The 22,182-nt window shown below is 37.9% G+C and overlaps 1 protein-coding gene across 2 annotated transcripts in view; it reads right to left on the reverse strand.

Annotated features, from left to right (window-relative positions):
- RELN (reelin) overlaps positions 1-22,182 on the reverse strand; it is a 518,443-nt gene that overhangs the window by 226,466 nt on the left and 269,795 nt on the right. For both annotated transcript variants that reach the window (XM_032643899.1, XM_032643900.1), the window contains exon 9: positions 1,199-1,295. In XM_032643899.1, coding sequence (XP_032499790.1) covers positions 1,199-1,295 — 97 coding nt within the window. The remainder of the gene's footprint in view (positions 1-1,198; positions 1,296-22,182) is intronic.

Consider the following 22,182-nt stretch of genomic DNA (forward strand, 5'->3'; position numbering starts at 1 on the left):
CAGTATTTAATATGAATGCATTTTCATAGTAACTACTAGAAATTAGAAGGAAGAGCAAAATGCTCTGTTATAAAATTGGCAAGTGGCACAGCATGTCAGAGCTTGGCTTGTACCAGGTATCTATAAATAATATCTTATCCTGCCACAGAGGGAGACAATCTATTAAAATCCATGAGTTAGAAGCATTTTTCTCAGTTTTTGGTTAGACTAGAGCTTGAATGTGTGAGACTTTTATTTTTATTTGAAATACTACTAGAAACTTTGGACAGATTGGTTTAATATTAAAGACTAAGAACCTAATATTTATTCTTCTCTCCCAAAGAAATCACAATTCTTTCAATATGGAAAAATGGTAAGGAAAATAGCATGAGAAAAAAGAAAACTGTCACAGAACTGATGGAAAATGTTCTACGTGAGTCATGCTAATTTAAGAACTAAACTGATCAGAATAACCACTTAATAAAATTTCAAGGTATTTTTTCCTTTAAATACCTCACCATACCTGAAATTAAGCACCCATTTTGAATTTTATTTTATGATTTAAACTACACAGAAATAGTTACCATAGTTTGAGTTTTGCTAAACTTAATCAAATATTTTCAACCTGAATGAACTTCTCCCTCTTTAAGCATCAACCTAATTTTCTTTTTTCGAAGGGATTTTTTTAAAATAAAGAAGATGTAATAAATGATTACAAGTCGCATCACAATTATGATAATAGAATTTTAGAACTGGCCTTAGGGAAGTTAGAAGGAAAATGACAGAACTAGAGATTGGATCCAAAAGGCTATTAACTCATTATCATCACAGACTGGAAGGAATTTAGGTGGTAATCTGATATATTCCTAGGCCTATAAACCAGGCCACAGCCAGGCCACCTAAAGAGATGGGTGGTGATGTTATTTTGGGGAGAATTCCATCAGAAAGGTTACTACCTCAAATGTACTTTTACCAAAAATAAATAGTTTGTTATAGCTACTACTGACAGTGGTAAGTATTGAATGGAAAATGACACTTTTAACAATACCTTGTTCAAATAGAGCAGGTAATAATATGTGCATCAATGTAATTCAACATAATTAACAACCAGAGTACTTTTAACCATGAGGAATAAAGCCAGTGGTAGAATGAAGGTAAACAGGGAAGCAGAAATCCACCTATGTCAAAATTTATGAAGATACTTTAAATGATAACAAACCTAATTTTCTCAAGCTGAATCCAGTCCACAGTATTATTCTTGGCGTATGACACAATGATGCAAGGGTCTGAATAACTAAAGCGACATGAACCTGAACCTGTAAATAGCAATAACAATAAATTTCAAAGTTAATACAGTGTAATTACATATTATCCTTCCTGATAAATATGCTAGATAATTTTCTAACCACGTAGATAGTTATCTGATCATTTCCCCATTCTTCTAACTATGCTAAAATTTCTTGTAATCTGTTCTGATAAACATTATTTGATAAATAATTTTAAGAGTTGAAAAAAGGTAAAAAAGGTGAATTTCAGGTCTCTTTAGAAATACATGAACTTCTAAATTAAATTTCAATACAAGCGTTCAGTTCTATGCCAAGAAATATCTAAATATTATAGAATGATTAATATGGATCTTACAAGTCAATATCAATAATGATTTCATTTAATGGCATGTGAGTCATTCAGCTGTATGAAGAATAAAAATAGCATTCTTCTTCTGTGTGTGTGTTATTTAAATGATGAGGCAGTATGTGAGAAACTAAAATACTGTAAAGTAAATTCAAGTACTAAATGAATGAGAGCTATTAGAGATATGATTGATATTATTCTACTACAGCCCAACATTAAAGATTTAAAAGAGAGACGTTATGTCCCATTGTGGATATCCGGTCATTGTTTTTCACTATTATTTTCAATACTGGAGATATGATTACCAAAGAAAGTTTTAAAACTCTGATAAGAATTTGTTTTTACATGTTCATTGAATACATACAAGAAAGCACAATTTGACTGTAATATCAAAGATCTTCATAGATTCCGAAACCAGCCATGAAACATAAGCCAGGAGTTTATTGTAACTCAATAGCAGGGTTTTTTATACTATATTAAAAACAAATGAACCAAAATAAAAAGAAATAGCGCAATTTATTTTTAACTCTCATCCATCTGCTAGAGGAGTCCTGGTTTCAGCAAATGGCATCTGTTGGTTTTTACATTTGTAGTACTCAGGAGTTCCAAGCTTTAATCAAACTCATTTATTTTATTTCAGTGATGTTTAGTACAACACCAGTTAGTGTGCAATTGTCAAAGCTGGCAGTGTGCTAAAAAGGCCAAACAGCAGTTTTCCTAGATTTATTTGCACAGCTAAGATGTAGATGAAAACGCATGAGAGAAGGCTACTGAAAGGAAAGTTCCACAGCAACCCTGAGCTCAAACAGAAACCTACTTTATGCCATTTTGATCATTGCTAAGTTCCACCTTTCTTAAGCAGCTGCTTAAAATAAATATTGAACTGTGGCGCCGGAAATGGAAACAGCCAGGATTATGTGAGACAAACTTCAACACCAAGAAATATGAGGTCTGACAGACAATCTGTCTTTTCAAAAGACAGTTCAAACTAGCCTAAAGAATGTAAACGGTATTTATGTGCTTCCTTCGTGTTTTATACACCGTAAGTACTTAAAAGCAAATGTATAAGGTGAATCCCAAAAAAGGAAAGGATAGAACAAATGATAACCAAAAAATGTTCCTTACAGAAGCAATTCAATGGAAATTATTTACAAATTGAAAAAAGAGAAGGAAAGCTGATAAACATGAAAATAAAAATGTGTCTAAATATGACCCTGATGACCAATATGACCCCTTTCCTGTCTATTTTCTTATGTTACCATCTCAGTGTTGCGAGAATAAGTCTACTATGCACCCATAAAACAAAAAAGGTACCTGGCCGGTGACTCACTTTTCCTTAGTCATTAAACTCTTTTGTACCTCAACTATTAATATCTTCTGAACTCATCTCCGCCTCACTATTGTCAATGGACTCTCAGTAGCTCTTGCCAAAACTTTTTAATAATGATTAGCTGGTCTCCCTGTCTTCAGCCTTACATGTCCTCACCCAGCCCCACTCTTGCCAGTGCTCTTCCTACAAGTGAACTGAATTGTTACCTCCCTGCTTATAATCCTTCAACAATTTTTCAGTCCCTTCAGGAGAAAGCAGTACTTCTACCCCAGTGAGATAAAGGTGCACAGTTTCTAGAGATCAAATGTGTACCCTGGAAAACAGAACTAGCCCAGGGTTCCCATGTGAAAAGATAGCTCAAAAGCCACAGGGACTCCCAACAGAGGAGTGGACAATTAGAAGACCAGGACTGAAGTGTGTGGTACAAATGGACAGCCAGAGGAGAGGTACTGCCCATGCCAAGGGAACTTCCCCTCCTGGAAGAAGCGCCACCCAAGAGAACCAGTCGGCTTTGGAAAGCTGCCTCCCTCTGGGAGCACTCCCCATCAAACTACCATCCCAAATGGTACCAAGCCAGTGAATAAATGATTCTCCATGCCCACTCCTAATACAGCTGTTCCACATAGACTGGGTGAATTTCTTCTTCACATAAGCCCTTCTGAATTGCAGCCCCACTGTCACATAGACTTCTGTCAACAGAATAAGATTTCCCCTTGCCCAGGTTGACAACGGTTGCTTGACTCTGTCTGTGATAAAGGGGGGAAAGAGTTAATTTACGTCCACGTGCCCAGATGCCTAACGCCACCCCCAACTCCCTGCCCCCAGATCCGGTGGTGCAGAGCTATCACATACCTCAAAGCACCTCTGATGCAGTGACGAGACAATAATGAGCAGGTGCCACCTACAACAGGTACTTCTTTCTTTCCCCTCTTAAATCGAAGATGTTTAATTGCCAAAGCTGATATTTAACACCAGAAAGGAAAGACAAACCCAAGTGAAAAATGCAAAATATCCTCTCACTTGCAGATCCATTTTCTCTCTTTCAGATCACTTCCAATGTAATTGTAATCCTTCACTCTAAAGTAGTAATTTTGCAAGGATTTAAACAATTGCTGAAGGAGGGAAGATACTTTAGAACCATGGTTATAAAAGTATGGCCTGAGAACCATGATGAACTTAAACAGGTCTAAAAATTCAAACTCTTTCTTTGGTTCTTAGCGACAAATGAGGAAATTCCATATATTTTCATTTTTACCCACATCAAGGATACAAGTAGCCTACAAAGTGATTAAGGGTTCCTAAAGTTTGATACTCATAGATAAAACTGATGAACTTCTAGAACTTACTGAGGACCCCCATCTAACAGTCTAGGATATCTGGCTCCAGTGTAGAGTTACAAACACCGGGATTACTGCAATATCCCCAGTTTGGGGGAGGACAGGATATTTTGTGTTAAAGGTACCTCATGAATGTTGTTTCCAGTTGGTCTTGGTTATCAATTCTTGACTTTAAATTGACAAATAAATTGATAAATGATAAAGATAAACCTACATGAATTTACTGTAACCATCATTTACATTATTATTGATTATTTAGTCAACCCCACAGCACATAATGATGGATACTTTTTTCAGCAGCATTTCTGGCCTATTATTGTCTTACAGTTTGTCCTATGGCTTAAGACATATATGCACTGCAATATAACTACAAGCCATCTCTACTCTTCTGTGAAAGGAGATATCTACATAATGCCTTGAAACTATCTTGCAACAAAACTACCTTTCATTGATGATGTCCTGAATCTGTGCTATTGAATTTGTGCCTATGAATTTATGCTATTTTAATAACTTGCTCTGCATTATCAAATTATGTATAAAAATACTGGGTTATTTTTTAAATTTTTGGAATTTTAACATACAATCATATGTCTAAGTTCCTTTTTATTAGGTTAACAATGCACCATGTATAGTTAAGAAAAACAGAGACCCAGACAGTAATGCCGTCATCTTTTCAACCACTGCACCAGTGTTTTCTGCCTTCCTCCTGTTATACTGGATGAAGTGTTTCTGTTCTTACCAATGGTGAACCTTCTCATGTGGTCTAGATCCCATCTTCTCTTGTTCTTTAAGATTTCCCCTCTTTCTCTTGTATCACCAATTTCTGCCAATGAGTTTCCTGGATCATTCCTACTGTCATACAAACATCATAGAAACATACAAAGCATCTCCCATCTTAAAAAAGTTTTTTTTGATGTCACACCCCTAACTTCTGTTCCTTCCAATCCTATTTTTGTTTCCCTTTATAGCAAGACTTCTCAGAAGGGCTGTCCAGTGATTGCCTCCACTTTGTCACATCCTCCGATTCCCTTTCCCTTCCACCCCGAAACTGCTCTTGGTTAGGTGTCTGGGGAGTCCGTGTTGCCAAATCAACAGATCATTTCCCCATATTCAGGTTACTTGACTTCTCAGCAGGATTTGTCACAGTGCATCCCTCCTTTTTTCTTGGATACTTTCTTCTACCACCTTCTTGATTTTTCTCCTGCTTCACTGACTGCCGCCTCTCAGTCTCTTTTGTTGCCCTTTTCCTTCTTGATCTCAAATTGTTTTGGTAGCTTTCTCTTCTCTTATCTACATTGCCTCCTTTTACTATGAAGCTTTAAATAATAGCTATAACAGATAATACCCAGAATTATATTTTCCATGAGATCCACACTTATAGATCCAACTGCTACTCACCATCTCTAATGGACAACTCAGACTCTTTAAGTCAAAATTAGAATTATTGGTTTTCCACCCCCCAAATATCTAGGATACCCTTTTCATTTCAAATGACACCACCCCAGATGCTCAAACAAAGCACTAGGTGTCATCTTCGGTTCCTCCCTTTGCTTCACTGCCCACTTCCAACCCATCAGCCTGGGAGTTCTGACTCCAAAATATTGTTCAGCTTCTATTCCTCTCTACTGCTACCACCTTAGTCAAGTCAGGGTCATGTCTTGGTGGTTTTCTTACTCCCTTTTTTATCCTCCTATAATCCATTCTCCACACAGCAGTAAGAGGTCTTTCAAAAACAGAGGAATCTTTTAAATTGTTTTAGTGATGATGTCATTCATTCTTGGCTTAACATCCTCTCAAGGCTTCTCAGCCCACTAGGAATAAAAGGTTGAGCTCCCTCCGTGACGTAGAGCTTCCCTTGTACCACTCTTCTCGTTTACTGTGTTCCAGACACTGTGGACTTTCTTTCTCCTCCCTGAACACTCCATCTCAGGGCTTCCATGCCCCTTCTCTCTGCCTACAACTACACTGATTATGTCAATTTCCTCATACTCTATTCTCTCCTCATTCCATTCATATCTTTCCCCACAGACCACCCCTTGGCTGGGTCCATCTTCTCTCTTGGGGTTCTGTGCAAACATCACCTCCTCAAAGAAGCCTTCCCTGCGCATTCAATGTAAACACCTCCATCCCCCAGGGTCCAATCATCCTCCATCTTATCACTCCATTTTAAGTTATTCATAGTACTTACCACTGTCTAAATTTACCTGTTTATTTACTTGTTCACTTGATCATTGTTCATCTCCTGTTAGAATGCAAGCTCCACTGAAGGAGGAACGTGTCTGTCTTGTTTACTACTGTGTCCTTGGTACCCAGAATAGTGCGTGGTGCACAACAGAAGCTCAATAAACTCTGGCTGGATCATAAATAAGTTTGCTGTAATTTCTCCATTTCTTTGTTTTTACTGTATTATATTTATACTAGAAAGGGGAACTATAACCGTAGATCGATGGGACTTAAGGACTTTCGATTTGCCTGAGTTGGGTCAAAGTGAAAAGGCATCTGAGAGCCGTGCTGTAGAATATCTGGGCTGTATGTATCCTTACCACAGATTAACTTTGGTACTGTTATATAGTCAACAGGGCAATAATTCCCCCATGTTAATTAGAAACTGCCCTTAGATGACTTAGATGGTTACATAATCCAGTCTGCTTTTAGAAAAAAAATATCAGAGACAGATTACATGAGTAATTATGGTACATTTTCATCAGCCAGATAAAGTAATGTGAGGAATAATGATAGCCAGATGAATTATTTTACTTATTAGTAAAGTCATAATGGCCCAGCATAATTAAAAATAAGCAATTTGCAAAGTCATACAAAGTACTCAAAAGCCACACAGAATACCATCCCCAAGGCACATGTTCTGACCTCTCCATCAGGAATCATTTTCTACTGCATTAAAAAAAAAAAGAAAGTTTCTCGAATGTAATGTCTTCTTTTTTTGCGGAACGCGGGCCTTTCACTGTTGTGGCCTCTCCCGTTGCGGAGCACAGGCTCCGGATGCGCAGGCTCAGTGGCCATGGCTCACGGGCCTAGCCGCTCCGCGGCGTGTGGGATCTTCCCGGACCAGGACACGAACCCGTGTCCTCTGCATCAGCAGGTGGACTCTCAACCACTGCGCCACCAGGGAAGCCCAAATGTAATGTCTTCTTAATAGTAAGACATTATATAGTCCTTTCAAGTTGATTTATTTTGTGTCTGTTTGAATATTTAACTAGATTAACACACTGTTCTAAGGGAGAAAACCCACTTTTATGTCTAGGAAGAAACCTAATAAAATTGTAACCTTATAGAAAAATGTTACTCTAAATTGTAATGTTATAAAATCTTTGATGATAGGTACATCTTATCGTCATATAACCTTATCATCACATAGCCTTAAATAGATCTTATTTAATCTTTCTCATCTGAAGGAATTCTATATGATAATAAATTCAATTCTTGTTAGTATTACTGATAATTCTATATAATTTTTTAAACTTCAGTTTTTAGAGTAAAATTCCCTCTGATATAAGTTATCTTCCAGAGAGAAAGTATGTGTAGGGCTTAGGAGAGTGAATGGTGGGGGCAGGCTGCCAGGTTTGCAATCTGGGCTCTGACACTTTTTAGCTGTATGACCTTGGACAAGTCGCTTATCTTTCCTGTGTCGAGTTTCTACATTTGTTAAATGTGAATAATAATAGCAATCACTTCACAGAACTGTTGTGAAGATTAAGGCGTTAACGCATTAAAAGTGCCTAGAAAACAAATCTTGGTCCACGTTAAGAGATTTCAGGGGCTTCCCTGGTGGCACAGTGGTTCAGAGTCTGCCCGCCAATGCAGGGGACACGGGTTCGAGCCCTGGTCTGGGAAGATCCCACATACAGTGGAGCAACTAGGCCCGTGAGCCACAACTACTGAGCCTGCGTGTCTGGAGCTTGTGCTCTGCAATGAGAGGCCGTGATAGTGAGAGGCCCGCACACTGCAATGAGGAGTGGCCCCCAGTTGCCGCAACTAGAGAAAGCCCTCGCACAGAAACGAAGACCCAACACAGCCATAAATAAATAAATAAATAAATATTTTTTTAAAAAGGCAAAATTCCTTTAAAAAAAAAAAAAGGTTTCAGGTATGATTCAGTATTTTTGTTTCATTTCATAAATTCATTTACCACAGAAAAAGGAGCAAATATTTGTTTATGGGCTAAATATTAAGTTGAATTACTGCTTAACAAAGAACTTACGGCACATTTTCCCCCCCATCGATTCTTTGGTTTGGGGCTATTTTCCAGCTCTTTAATGGAAACGCTGTAAGTTCAACCTGGAGATGAAAACTGAGACCCAAGTGAGTAATCTACCTGTTTGTTAGCATCACTGTAAATGTGTTAGAGGGGAAGAAAGTTGTCTACTTGATAAGAAAAAGAAGGCCCTTTGGGATCAGTATAATGAAATATACTTTATAAGGTCTTTACAATTGCTAGAGTGGAAGTTTGATTTTGCAGTTCCTAGCATCCAAAGAAAACAGAAAATCTGATCTAAGTTTTAGTAGTATCCACAAAGAAAAAAAAATTCTAGTAACTCAAGAGAGCAATTAAGGTTTCTATGAGCAGAGAGGTACACTCTGTGCATGTCCACTTTATAGGTAAGGGCACGGCGGCAAAGAGAGGTTAAGCGATTTACTCTAGACCCAAATGGGATTCAGAATTGGGTAGACCAGAACCCATGCCTTCAACTACTTCACTATACTCCTTCTGGTGCATAAAGCACACTTTAAAAAAACCCGACAAACAGTGCTTCATTTTTACATGGTCAGAACATGTTGGGACAGGCTTTTGTGCTTCTGCTTCTACTCAGGCTCCTGACTTGAGCCAGATGGTCCTTTTTTGGTAAAACCTAAAGGACTGAACCACCTGTAGCCTCAATATCAGGTTTACTCTGGCATCACTTTCTCTGCAGGTTCTCTGCCCATTCCCCTCCTTTCCCTGCTCCTGTAGCCAGTCACCCAAATCTGCACACCCTCCTCCTGCAAATTTATTGAATCTACGCCTTTATTTTACCTTCACCACCACCTCCTGAGGCCATCTCTCACCCAGATCAGTGTGATAACCTCCTATCTGGGCACTCAGAACAAACACAAAAGGTATTGTAAAGAACATTTTTTTGTCATTTGCTTTAAAAATCTATAGAAAGGCATTTAAAAGAGATTTTAAAGAATAGTTGTATTCCAAAGAAGTAAATCCTAACACCTCCCAACTCAGAAAATTTTAATTATGTGGAAAGCATTAACCTGATATAATATTACAATCAGGATTAAATTTAAGATAACACTATAATCCACATTTGTATCCTAAATAATGCATTCCATAATATCTTGTAAATCTGTTTCTGAAATAATCATTTTACTATAAGGGAACAATGAATATTTACAAATGTAAAACAGTGCCTAGTACTTCTTATTTAAAAATAAAGAAATAAGAAGAATGGTAAAGCTTATTTCTAAAAGGTTGCTTCCTTTCACTGTTAGAGAGACTCATCACTATGATTCTAAGAAATATTTTTTTGTAATCTCGGTTTGATCTTTGAACCACTTATTCAATTTAAAATTGCAACTAAAATTGGTATCAACTTTTACCCCCCTCCCCGGGTTCTATTTAAATAGTATCATCCCTAGTATAATTTAGAAAACAATAGATAAGTAACTTTCCACTTTTTTTATAGGGAGACAGGCCCAGATGATCAATCTAACAGTCAATCAATCAATCAATGAGTCAACCAATTATTAAAAATATTTCTTATTTCTGAGGTACTCAGAAGCCTAGTTATTTTCTCGTGATTCAGTCCCACTTCCCTTGACTTTGGCTGTCATTCAGGAAAAACTAGGAAATGTATACACTTTGAATAGCCTTTCCCACTTAAGAAGTAAAATATCATTTAGAACTGACATTTACATAAGCTGTGTGGTGATCCGTTAGCAGTCCACATGCCTCTTACGTTGGCCGTTCCCTCTGCTGGGCTACCTCTCCGACACAACTCAAGCCTTTGATCAATGGTTACATCCTCAGTGGCTGCCCCCTGGCTGCCTTCAACAAAATGCTTCTCCTCATTTGAGGACCCCTGATTAATTTTCTTCATTGCATTCATTATTCCCTGACATTCATTTGTTTGATATTCATCAGCATGTCAGCCCTATCAGGGCAAAGATTTTGTTTTGTGAATCCTGTCTCCCCAGTGCCTTGAGAGCTACTTCACACAGAATAGGAGCTCAGTGAATAGTTGTTGAATGAACGAACGAATGAATGAATGAATGCAATTTAGGAAGCACTTTAAACTCTAGGAAGAAAGTCTTTTGGAACTGCAATGATACCATTATTATTATTGCTGTTGTTACTGGCTCTTTTGTAGCATTTCTTTTCAGCAGGATAAGGAGATGGAGGTGATTTATAGCCTCTGTCCACCAGCACAGAGACTGTCACTCTTCTGGGAAAGCTAGAGGGGCAGCACATTTGTTCTCTGATGCTGAGAATTGTTAGGGTAACAACACTGCATGGTTTGGCTGATGCTGCTTTTCTGTTCCTCTACTTAATATCTTTCTCTGATGGCAAAACAGGCTACAAGTATAAATTAGCTACAATTGGATGAATAAATGTATCAAAGGCAACTACTGTGATATTTCTTGTGGGGGCCCCCCTGAACTAAAACAGACAACATCATAACCATATTTTCAGACAACATGTATTCCTGGTTAACTCATAGTTCACTCTTGTCACCCAGTTCTAGGATTTAGGACTACAGTGGGAAGACATTTAAGAGATCATGAAGATGTACACTCTCACTTTACAAACAAGTTGTCAGGTGTTCACACAGGCTCCACCACTTCCCCAAAGTTACACGACAAGGCCAGTTGGCAGAGAAAGGACGATATGGCCCGACTCTCAATCCAGTGTTCTTTTCCCTTCCCCGTGTATATCAACAACAAAAGTTGTTTATCAACAAAAATGAGTCACAGAGACATGGAAATATTCTCAATGAAAAAATACATGGCTTAAAATATCTACATTGAAAAAATTTTTTTCTTATTTTGCATTAATGACTATTATTTACAGGGAATCAGAATACTAGGTGGAGCAGTGTATGGAAATCTCCATGATTCCTAAATATGACTACTGAGATAGGCAAAAGTAATAGAATATTAAATAAAGGGAAGGTGATAGGATGTGATTGTATTTGGAAGGGAAGTTGAGGCTTTGCCATGAAAGAAGTGTGAAAATGACAATAAGTTTATTATAAGAATGCAAACACATCTTTATCAGTATAACATCTATAAATACAATGCTCAATTCTAACATGTTAGTGTAGACAGTGGACAGGGTAGACAGAAGTGGATTTACCATGAAGCTCATGGAGCTTAAGCTTCAGGGCTCTGCACTTGGATGAGCACCTTCCAGGGCCCTGGGAGGAACTCTAGCAATGTGTTCACATGACCATGTTTTATAACATTTGCAACCAATTGAGACTGCTGCCTCCTTTCTTGACTACTGCCTTACCATGTTACCCTCATGCCAGGTGGTGTTGGAGTGGCTATGGCAGCTTTTGGGATCCATTTAAGGGGAAGTTGAGTTGGAGATATGTTATGTGTGTGTGATACAGTTACATAGTTATGCAGGTCACTTCTATTCCATAGTGCAGTCATGCTCAGCGTAGAAAGAGCTTCTAGGAACATGCCTACCACCCACTGTGATGAAGTACCTATGTCATCATGACTCAAGAACAGTGGTAATAAACTGTTCAGTGAGTGACATCAATTCAGAGTTGCTAAGATTGGTCACTGTGCAAGAGAAGTCAAAATGCCCTGCAGTCTTGTAGTTCATGCATGAAAGAAATTAAGACAGAGATTTTTACAATTTGCTAATGATCCTAAAGACATACATGATATATCAGTAAGGAATTGTGAAGGTAAGATGTTAAATAAATGAAAAAAAAAACCTCTGATCCACCAAGCTAGAGGCAGAATTATTTTTCTAGTCGCTAAATAAAAATATTATAGAATTGTCATATGCAGAGGCAGTTTAAGAATATGCACCCAAAAGTTGTAAGAAAAGAGTATTTCAGGTAGTTAACAAAGACGTTATGTTATATTTTTGGATTTTGTGATGCTTGTGGTATTGTCAACTTCTAAAGATTTGTAATTTGTTGTGATTTCTTTTCTCATTCTAAATAAATATTCACATTTGTACCTAATTTTGAATGTGTAATTTTGTATTCTTTTCCTTAAAGACAACCTAGCCCTCACCCAAATTGTGTAAGGTTCAAACATGGACCCACAAAACCTAGACCCACCCCTGTACAGAGCATGCCCTGAAGCGTGTTCCTGCACATTTCACCAATGTCTTAACTCACACGGGAGCACCAAGGTCTAGATTACATGGTTCACTTTCCACTTTGCTTAACATGGCACATTCCAGTGACAAATGTATTGTAATGCAGGACAACAATAAAAAGAGAATGAGAAGATATGATTCTTGAAACTATTTTCCTTCTCTATTACTTCAGGCAGATCTGGCTCAATTAAAATATTCTTAAAAGGAAACTATCACATTACAACTAGATTAGGATGGATGAAATGACTTGTAAGTAATTGTTTGCTTACATAAGAAACATGCCATTCATTTTTGGACTGTGTTGGAGACCACCTGAGTGAACCTCAGGAGCTCAACAAAAGCCAGTGAGAACCTGTACCTTCCAGGATTTACTAAGTGGAGTGTTTCCGTGCAGTGCTGGCCGAGAGGCTCTTAAAGGGCTGTTAGGGTTTATAATGCCAAGAATACACAAGCACGTGAACAAGTACCAATTATGTGCTAATCAATGAAGCCCATATTAAGCACACTGAAAACCTGTTCATTGTGCAGTAGCCCATTAACCATAATGTACATGTCTGGAGGAGACGCTAGGGAACTTCCCAGAGACAGCAAATTCCCAAAATTCACAAATAAACTTCTTCCTTTCTTCTCATCTCTCTTGGGTGGTTACCATAAAAATAAACAACTTAAAAAATAGCTTGATTTAGTATAAAATCAAGACTACTTAAAAAATAGATATATTAATCATTTATTCTATTAAGAATTCAAGAGTTACTCCCTTTCTCAAAATAACAGTCATATAAGTCCATAATCCCTTAAGGTAAGATAAACTTCAGGATCCAAATTACTTACTTATTTACTTAATTTACAGATTTCAGAAAGGTAACATGGTAAATATACCATATGTTATGCAACATCCCCAGCAAGGTCTGAGGCAATACCCTATAATGAAACATATTAATATTTCTACAGTGAAATACATGAAGATTCACATAAGTAGTATAAATAAAGATTATAAATAGCCTTAAATCATTTCAAGTCAGGTCTGGTTGCCAAATGAATTCAGGTCATGGGAGGCTTTGCCATCGCATAACTATTAAAAAAAAAGGTTTGTGGTTTTTCTGAGAGTTTTTGTATTGTAATATGGAATTACAGATTAGGAATTGTGAGCCTGTGTCTCCAGTAGCCCTCTCTATTTCTTTATTTCTTTTTACTTTTATAGTAAAAGGATAAATCAATTGGTTTTAGTCTCCCAAGCCCAGGGTAGTTTTATTCTTATTTGGTTATGCCCTTCTTCACAAAGCCCCAGACTTTTCAAAGTAAATCAGAACAGAAACAATAGAAGGAGCTACTGCCTCTTGGGGGTTCGGTAGTGGTTGCCGGGAGCAGGCTCTTTCCTCAAAGCTCTGCCTGAAAAACAAGCTGCCTTTTTAAATGTGGCACAGGGCCACAGAAGGAGAGAAGTGATCTCGCAGAATTTATAGATGGGGAAAAGCACTGCCAGAAATCATGCCTCTAGATAGTGGAGCGGGACCCATAAATACTGAAGGCTCGAGGAGTGTCTGGACAGAGCCCTGCTGAGGATTCTTGCAACCAAGCGCTGCTGCTGCCATTCCTCAAAACTCAGACCTCAGAGACAAGCAGGGTGCCCAGAGCTGCATGGAAACAACAGCATTTGATATAGAAAGATCATAAAGTGATGAAATCGATGTAATCAGGCTACTTAGAACTCCCTGCTAGGACTGGAGCAAATCTTAGCCGATTCAACCCATCCTTTCATCTTTTCAAGGTAGATAAATGGAGGACAGGGCCATTAACTAGAGGTTGTAGTGAATGGAAAGAGAGAAAGAGATGAATGGGGAACTTTTAGAGAAGCTTTTAAAAGCCAGACACTGTCACTCCCAAGGGATGTTACATGTTACTGTAGGCTAAGGCATTCAACAAAGGGACTTGCCTCATTCTATATAGTGAAAAATGTGATGAGCAACATGAAGATATTGGTATAATAAGCAGTTCTGGCAATTATCTATATTTTTTTCCCCCAGAGAGATTTTTAAGGACAGTACTACTCACTACGGAGAAAAGGCTCATTGTATCCACAAGCACTGAGAAACACAGTAAAAGCTTATTTGCCACCGGGCAATTCTTCTTCTAAGTAATTCTGCCACAAGCCAAGTCATGGACCATTATTATACAGATGACCAATATTTTGATAGTTGCACAAACTTCTTCTCAAATATTTCACTGGAGGCAGCTGTGCATGTTTATTTTCCAGTAACAACAATGATGTAGAACAATGATTATACTATACTTAGGTTTTTATTTCCTTCATTACTAAATCTTCCAGAAAAATCCTAAGGGCGTTAGCTCTCTCAGCCCATGGCATCAAAACAACCTACCATAAGTAGAGCAAAATCTTTGTAATACGGCCAGTCTAGAAGTACTACCTAATGCACGGGACCTAAATTGTGACTGCCGGTTTTAAGCAGATAATGCTGTAATTTCCAGGATAACCAGTTTTATATATTTTTTAGTTTTCATGTTTGTTTTATTCCTCTCCTAGTAGAAGAACCTAAACTTGATAAGATTTTATGTACCTGTTCATACTATTTTGTAATGTGGCACATCTGTATAAATCTGTTTCATTAGTTTATAAATTTTGTAAAAACTGTAAGCAAGTTTGTCCTTTAGCAGTGAGTTAGCTTCTTGCCTGGTTTACCCTTTGAAGCCAGTTGTTTTGGTTACTTATTACCTTCATGTACCTCAGGTATCCACAGAGTACTTGGATACTGTTCTTGGCTGAGCACCAGTCTCCCCGGCTCCTCTGAGGCATTCTAGTAGCTGCTGTCCCCACATCTAACCCTGCCCACACATCCTGCCATGCAGCACTGCTTCAGGCTCTCATAAAATACAGGCTCAATTCGCCTGGCCTGTGCCTTCACAGAGACAGCAGCCCATGCCTTGATGAAGTTCAGAGACTGTAGCCAAAGGGGAAGCAGTCTGATTTGTGGGTAAGAGGCAGGGAAGGAAAAAATGGTTACTGTATCGGATAATGCTTTGTGGCAGCCCAGGCGGGACACATCCTGGGGCTTCTCAGTCCCAAATGACAGGGATGGGAATTGTGACTGAAAGGAGCCCACAGATATTACTTTAATTAAGAATAGTTCCATTCCACACAAGAGGAAATTCTCAAATTACTCTTGGATCTGTCAAGAGCAAGTGAATTCAATTTTGGTAAAATATGATGACCGAAGTTGAGATAAATCATTATTTTATTAATAGAAATTGTCATGTCCAAACCTGGCAAAGCCTGACACATTTTGCATTTGTCTTCCTTGTGTTTTTCTCAACATAAGATCTGATGAAACCTCTATGTTGTGGACTTGGGAGGGAACTTGCAAAGGGCTGGCCACCTGAAATTGGTTGGAAATGGCATGGCATTCCATAAACCAGGAGGGAATTGGTCTCTTTCTCTCTTATAGGAGTGGCAGGAAAAAGGAAAAAATACAAATATTTTGGAAGTGAGGGAATGGGGAATAGGAATGAAAGGGAGAAAGGTACAAAGGGGAGGAGGACAGCTGTTCATTTTATATCCTGTGGTCATTGTCCGTCTGCCGTAAACCGAAAGAAGTCACCTAATGAGGTTTGATGACATGACATGATTTCTCATGTCATGTCATGAGAAATCAACATGTCCAAAATCTTCAGCTGCCCCCAAAGATCAATTAAGCAATTATTTGAATATGAAAATCCAGAATTTATGTCTATAAATCTGTTTTGCCCACCAAAAAAATACCTTTGGGGGGAATTAAGCATATTTTTAAATGAAGAAATATATTTCAAGGATAGTGTTGCAAAAAGGACCATTATATGAAAGTAAAATTTCCATTTTAAGCATCTACTAAAAATTGATATTAAGGATTAAGAGAGGTCAGATAAAGTAACAGTAAAAAAATCCTCACAAATATTCTATATTTATGCTATACATAGGCTAAAAACACGCTACCTTGAATGAAACTCAAAAAACCTCTCTCATAAAATATAGAAAAAGAGCCAGGTTTGAAAAGCAACTCTTCTTCCCCTTATGCTTTATATTTATTTTTAAAATGAGGCTACTAGTAATAATTTTTGTTTTGACTGACTTTATTAGTAAACAGGCTATTAGATCTGCAAGCCTTTCCTTCTGAATAAATGTGACAGTATGTGATTTATTGTACTTAATATTTTGCTCCTTAGTCACTTCCTTGGCTGAAATTCCCAAACCTCATTAGGTGACTTCTTTCGGTTTACGGCAGACGGACAATGACCACAGGATATAAAATGAACAGCTGTCCTCCTCCCCTTTGTACCTTTCTCCCTTTCATTCCTATTCCCCATTCCCTCACTTCCAAAATATTTGTATTTTTTCCTTTTTCCTGCCACTCCTATAAGAGAGAAAGAGACCAATTCCCTCCTGGTTTATGGAATGCCATGCCATTTCCAACCAATTTCAGGTGGCCAGCCCTTTGCAAGTTCCCTCCCAAGTCCACAACATAGAGGTTTCATCAGATCTTATGTTGAGAAAAACACAAGGAAGACAAATGCAAAATGTGTCAGGCTTTGCCAGGTTCCCTGCTGAGCAGCCCTCCTTCCCTGGGGTGGAGGCCATAAACCAAGCCCTGGTGCTCAGGCTTGGCTCATTTTCTAGGAGGACTGATCCCCACCTTTGGCAGCAGGTGCTAAATAACGTCCCTCTCCACCCCCAGCAATCTGGAGACTCAGCATTACCACCCTTGTTGCAGTTCGGGCTTTGACCTTGGTCTCAAGGTCTTAGAATGGCCACTGCCTTATCTCCCTGAAGGGAGCCATTGCTCTAACCTTGCTTGTGATGCTGAGTCTCTGCGGCAGTACCACACCTGCTCTTGTCAGTCTCCCTCCCAAATGATAAAGTCCTGCCTTTGGATCTCCCTCTTTCCTGGACTTTCCAACAGGCTTCCCTCTCACCCTCCTCTGTGGCCTGCACCCCTCCGTTTCTTCTCCCACATGGACTTCCCCTCCCCCACCTCCACCTATTTGATAATAAACTCCTGGAAGGCTGGGCAGTTTCTGCTTTCCCTACAGTGGATGTATTCACATCCTAAAGATCTGTGATAAAAGAATCCTTGATCAACAGTCCTTGATTGATAAGAAAGGGAAAACTGCTGGCTCAGACCAGGTTTTAATATTGCCCATGGATTTCATTCAGCAGGCCCCCTTGCCTCAGCAGTCAAGAAGGGTCTAGTATTGAGCACCAACGTGGAACCTCACTAAATCTCTTTCCTAACCTAAGAATAGAATTCAATTCAGTTCATATTTATTTAGTTCTAGTCGTGAGTAAAATTCTGCCCTAAATACAAAGAGGGATCCTTGTACCCTCCTTAGTCCTCACGGAACATTTAAGCTATAAAGGGTGAAAGTGGATGTGCATGAATGGCCAGAGTATATAAATCAATGCAGAGTGAAGTAGGCATCACAAAATAAATACAGAGGAAGTAGGGATTCAGAGATAGGAGGATGTGGCAATGAGATGAGTTTTCATGGAGGAAAGACCATTTAATCTATATCAATGATCAATTTCTTCTCATCCTATTGTTCACCCTTTTATCCCTTCTACTAGAACAGCCTTCAATAAATATTAGTGAAACATATTTATGAATGAATTACTAACATTTATTTTTAAGCCTCATCAAGATGAGTGACAATGAAATAAATATTTCAAAAGAGAAAGGGTACAGTATCTTTCAAACTGTATTTTAATTCATGTAAAGACAACTCTTTAGTTATCAGTTTCAATAATGCAAAGACATAATTAATCTCAACAATCTTTGCCAGAACCTTATACTTAGTAGCTTCTTACACTATTTCAGAATATTCCCCTTTATTACGTAAGATAGGACTTAAGAACTTGGGGTGAGGTGGATTTGAAAAATATATAAAGTTCATATAAACTGGTCTTTTAAATATACATTCCCTAAAAAGGTCAACTCCAGGATGAAGAAGAAGGATAACCTGAATTAAAATCAGTTCCAAACTTTAATTATTAAATAGATAACCCAGAAGTGTTCCATATATAAATATTTCAATTTTTGTGTTAATATAGATTCCTGAAGATCTAAAAATCAAGTAATAAACAAATCTTATTTTAATATCTTTTATATCCAAGAATCTTAAACTCAAATAAAACATGTATTTAACCTTAAAAGCACATGTGTTAAGCTAATTTTACCATTAAAATTTTCTAAACTTCTGTTTTTATTTATGTATGTTTTGAGCTCAAGTCACCAGAGATTTTTTTAGCCTCATACTCAGAGATTCCCGTGTTTTCAAAAGAGTTTTTCATGACTTCATAATAAATTCCCCAAGGTCTTACTTACTTACCAAGGAAAGTGACTCTTAAAAAAAAAGAGAGTCTGATTTAGAAATATATCTCAGGATATTCACAACAATTCCTACCAAGATATGAGGGCTCAATTTCTCCTCCTTCTGAATTAGCTGTTCCAGGAGTTGAGGGACAGTTTCTCTACTGAATCAAGTTCTAAGTAATTAAGATGTTTGTGAATCAGGCTTGAGGGAAAAACTTCCCTCATGCTAAATGCAATATAATACCTCTTATAAGTGGCATTTTATTCATTACATCTATTTGAGAAAGATCTCTTTTCTTTTACAAAGCAATCTTCCAATTCAGCAATGAATACCTCTAACTTTGTAATTTTCTAGTTTTTATTTTTCAAAATACAAAATGAGTAGCTCTCATTTATCTCAGAGACTCGGTAGCATGTACAGCACAAAGGAGAATAATTCAGGCCTAAGAACATTTTCATATCTTAATCTGTAAATATAAAACATTTATGATATAATGCCTTTCCGCTGCTTGAGGTGATAAAAAACAAACAAAAAAGCAGTGAAAACAAACAAACAAAACCACACAGGACTTCCCTAGCGGTCCAGTGGTTAAGACTCCATGCTTCCAATGCAGGGGGCCCGGGTTCGATTACTGATCAGGGAACTAAGATCCCACATACTGCAACTAAGGGTGTGCACCACAACTACTGAGCCTGCGCACTCTAGAGCCCGTGCGCCACGACTAGAGAAGCCCACGTACCTCAACGAAGACCCAGCGCAGCCAAAATAAATAAATAAAAAACACACGCACACATACCCACAAAACCCAAAATCTTTAGGATATTTATAAGTAAAACCAAAGAAAAAAGATACTAACTCTATAAATTATGAACAAATAAAAGATTCTAGGTAGTTCAATAATAGCAAACTGATAAACACATGGATATGTATTTTCATCTACTGACTTCACTAAAAGCATAGTTTACTGGTGATTCTCTGTTTCCTTCTGGGTCATCTTTTCCATTGACTGAGGTCCTCAGATCACCTCCCCCAAATTTCTTGGCGTGAAATGTCTGCATCATACCAATTTAGCACTTGGCTACATAATATTACAGATGTCTCTGTAATAGTTACTTGTCATTCAGGCAAGAAATATTTATGAGCATCTACTAATTTTGAGTCCCTAGGCTAGGGGCTGAGAATAGCATGATGGACAAGACAGATTTACTTCCCATAGCAAACTGTTCTTCATAATGTATGTTTTTAAACGCTTTACTTTCAATCCCCATTTAGCCAATGGATTCTATTAATCTGAAAAAAAGAGCTGGGCTAAACTGAACAAGCATATTACTTGGCAATTTCTTGTTGAGTGAATCAATGCAGATTTACATTAAGGAAGGGACAAAACCATTCTTAACACAACTGATCTTTCTTAAGGAAGATCACACACACATTGAGAATTAATTTCATTATATTTCTTTATTGCTTAAGAGAGAAAGAGGTCCTTTTCCGACCTCTATTTCCTTCTTAAAACTCCCAGCTGATGCAGATTAGCTCTTCAGATGGACACAAATGTTGTGACATTTCTCACAGCCACCCCAGGCAGTCCTCCTGCTCTAGGAGAGCACTCACGTTCCCAGCCTTGCTTATGTCACTCTACCTCCTCAACTGGAAAAACTTTGTCCTTTCCACTGACTCATGCTGTTGACTTTCAGGGATTCTCCTCTCTAAGAAGCCTTCTTGAATTGCTCTACTCTGCAGGACCTAACACCACAGGGATGTGTACACACGTCCATCTATGTTTATAACAGTCTGGCAATTCTCTAGACGTTTCATGCTCCATATGCATCCAGAGCCTTCTACCATACCACTAAACACTGTAAAAATGTTGTTTTCTCACTTTTTTGTCTTTCCATAGTTAACATTGGCTCAGAAAAGCCTAAGAAGACAACAAATAGTGAAATTTTGTTAGGTGAATAATGGATCCAAAGCACTACCAGCACTTCCCTTGGACCGAGATCCCTGCCTGGGAAAACAGAGTTTGGAGGCATCTGTAAAATAGTGGTTTACAAGGGCATCTTCTCAAACTTTTCTTCCTGTCTCAGAGGAAATCTAAAGGAAATGGGTAAATGCCCCTAAGCTTACAACCATAAATTCCACAACTTGAATTTAATGAATCAAGTGAGGATTGTAGCAGATCGATGCCTCAGCACAGAAATGGATATGAGATCTTTCACTGGAATGGAAAAATGAAAAGTTGTTCTAAGAATATTTTAGGACATCTTTCAAGATGATTTAGCTGTTGATAACCTGGTACATTTCAACTTGCAGAACTGTGTTTTCAGGATGCTTTAACTTTAAAATTCATTGGGTTAAGATAGTCTGTATATTTATATGTGTGTGTGTGTGTATTTAGAAAGAGTTGGGATAGCATTGGTGCTAAACATTGGCATGATGGAGTTTATTTGAGACACTCCTTAGTAATTCAAGACATTTCTATATGGACTATCTCGGATAACGCTTGTGATGAAATTAAAATGTTTATAAGAGCAATATAAAAATATCAAGGCAATAATTTATTCAATTGTGGTTATATAGCCATAATTATGAACATACTTATCATTGAGGCCATAAATAATGACAGAATCCCCTAGAAAATGGTCTGTATTACATCTGAATCATCATGATATACAATGACCATTTCACATCCCAGAGGACTCCTTAAGGAGTGACTCTAAATCTGACTGACCATATTTAACCACACTATTTGAATAGATTTGGAAAGTTCCACAAGGCACAAATAAATATAAATGTTGAACTGTCTATACACAGTGTTTTTTTTTATAACACACTTAATATAATTTTTGAAGAGAATATAAGTTCATTGGCTACTTGGCTGCGATCGCTACTTTGGTTATTATGGGGCTTGTAAAGCTCAGGATGAATATACACAATTATGACGTTTCTGGAATTTGTGTATGTGCCCCAGTCTAGTCCTCACACCATACACACAAATAGAAGAATACTACTCCAAGCATTCATCATGAGATACACAAAACCATTTCTGGAAAGTTCTGCCCGCTATGCCTATTTACCATACAACACCATACAGCTAATGGTTTGCCACTACATTGTTTCTCAGCCACTTTAATACTTCTTAGTTCCTAAGAATTTTTATTCTCAAAATGCAGTAAGCAAATTCCCCAATGAAG

The sequence above is a fragment of the Phocoena sinus genome, chromosome 9 (genome assembly GCF_008692025.1).
Source record: "Phocoena sinus isolate mPhoSin1 chromosome 9, mPhoSin1.pri, whole genome shotgun sequence".
In the NCBI taxonomy this organism is placed as follows: domain Eukaryota; kingdom Metazoa; phylum Chordata; class Mammalia; order Artiodactyla; family Phocoenidae; genus Phocoena; species Phocoena sinus.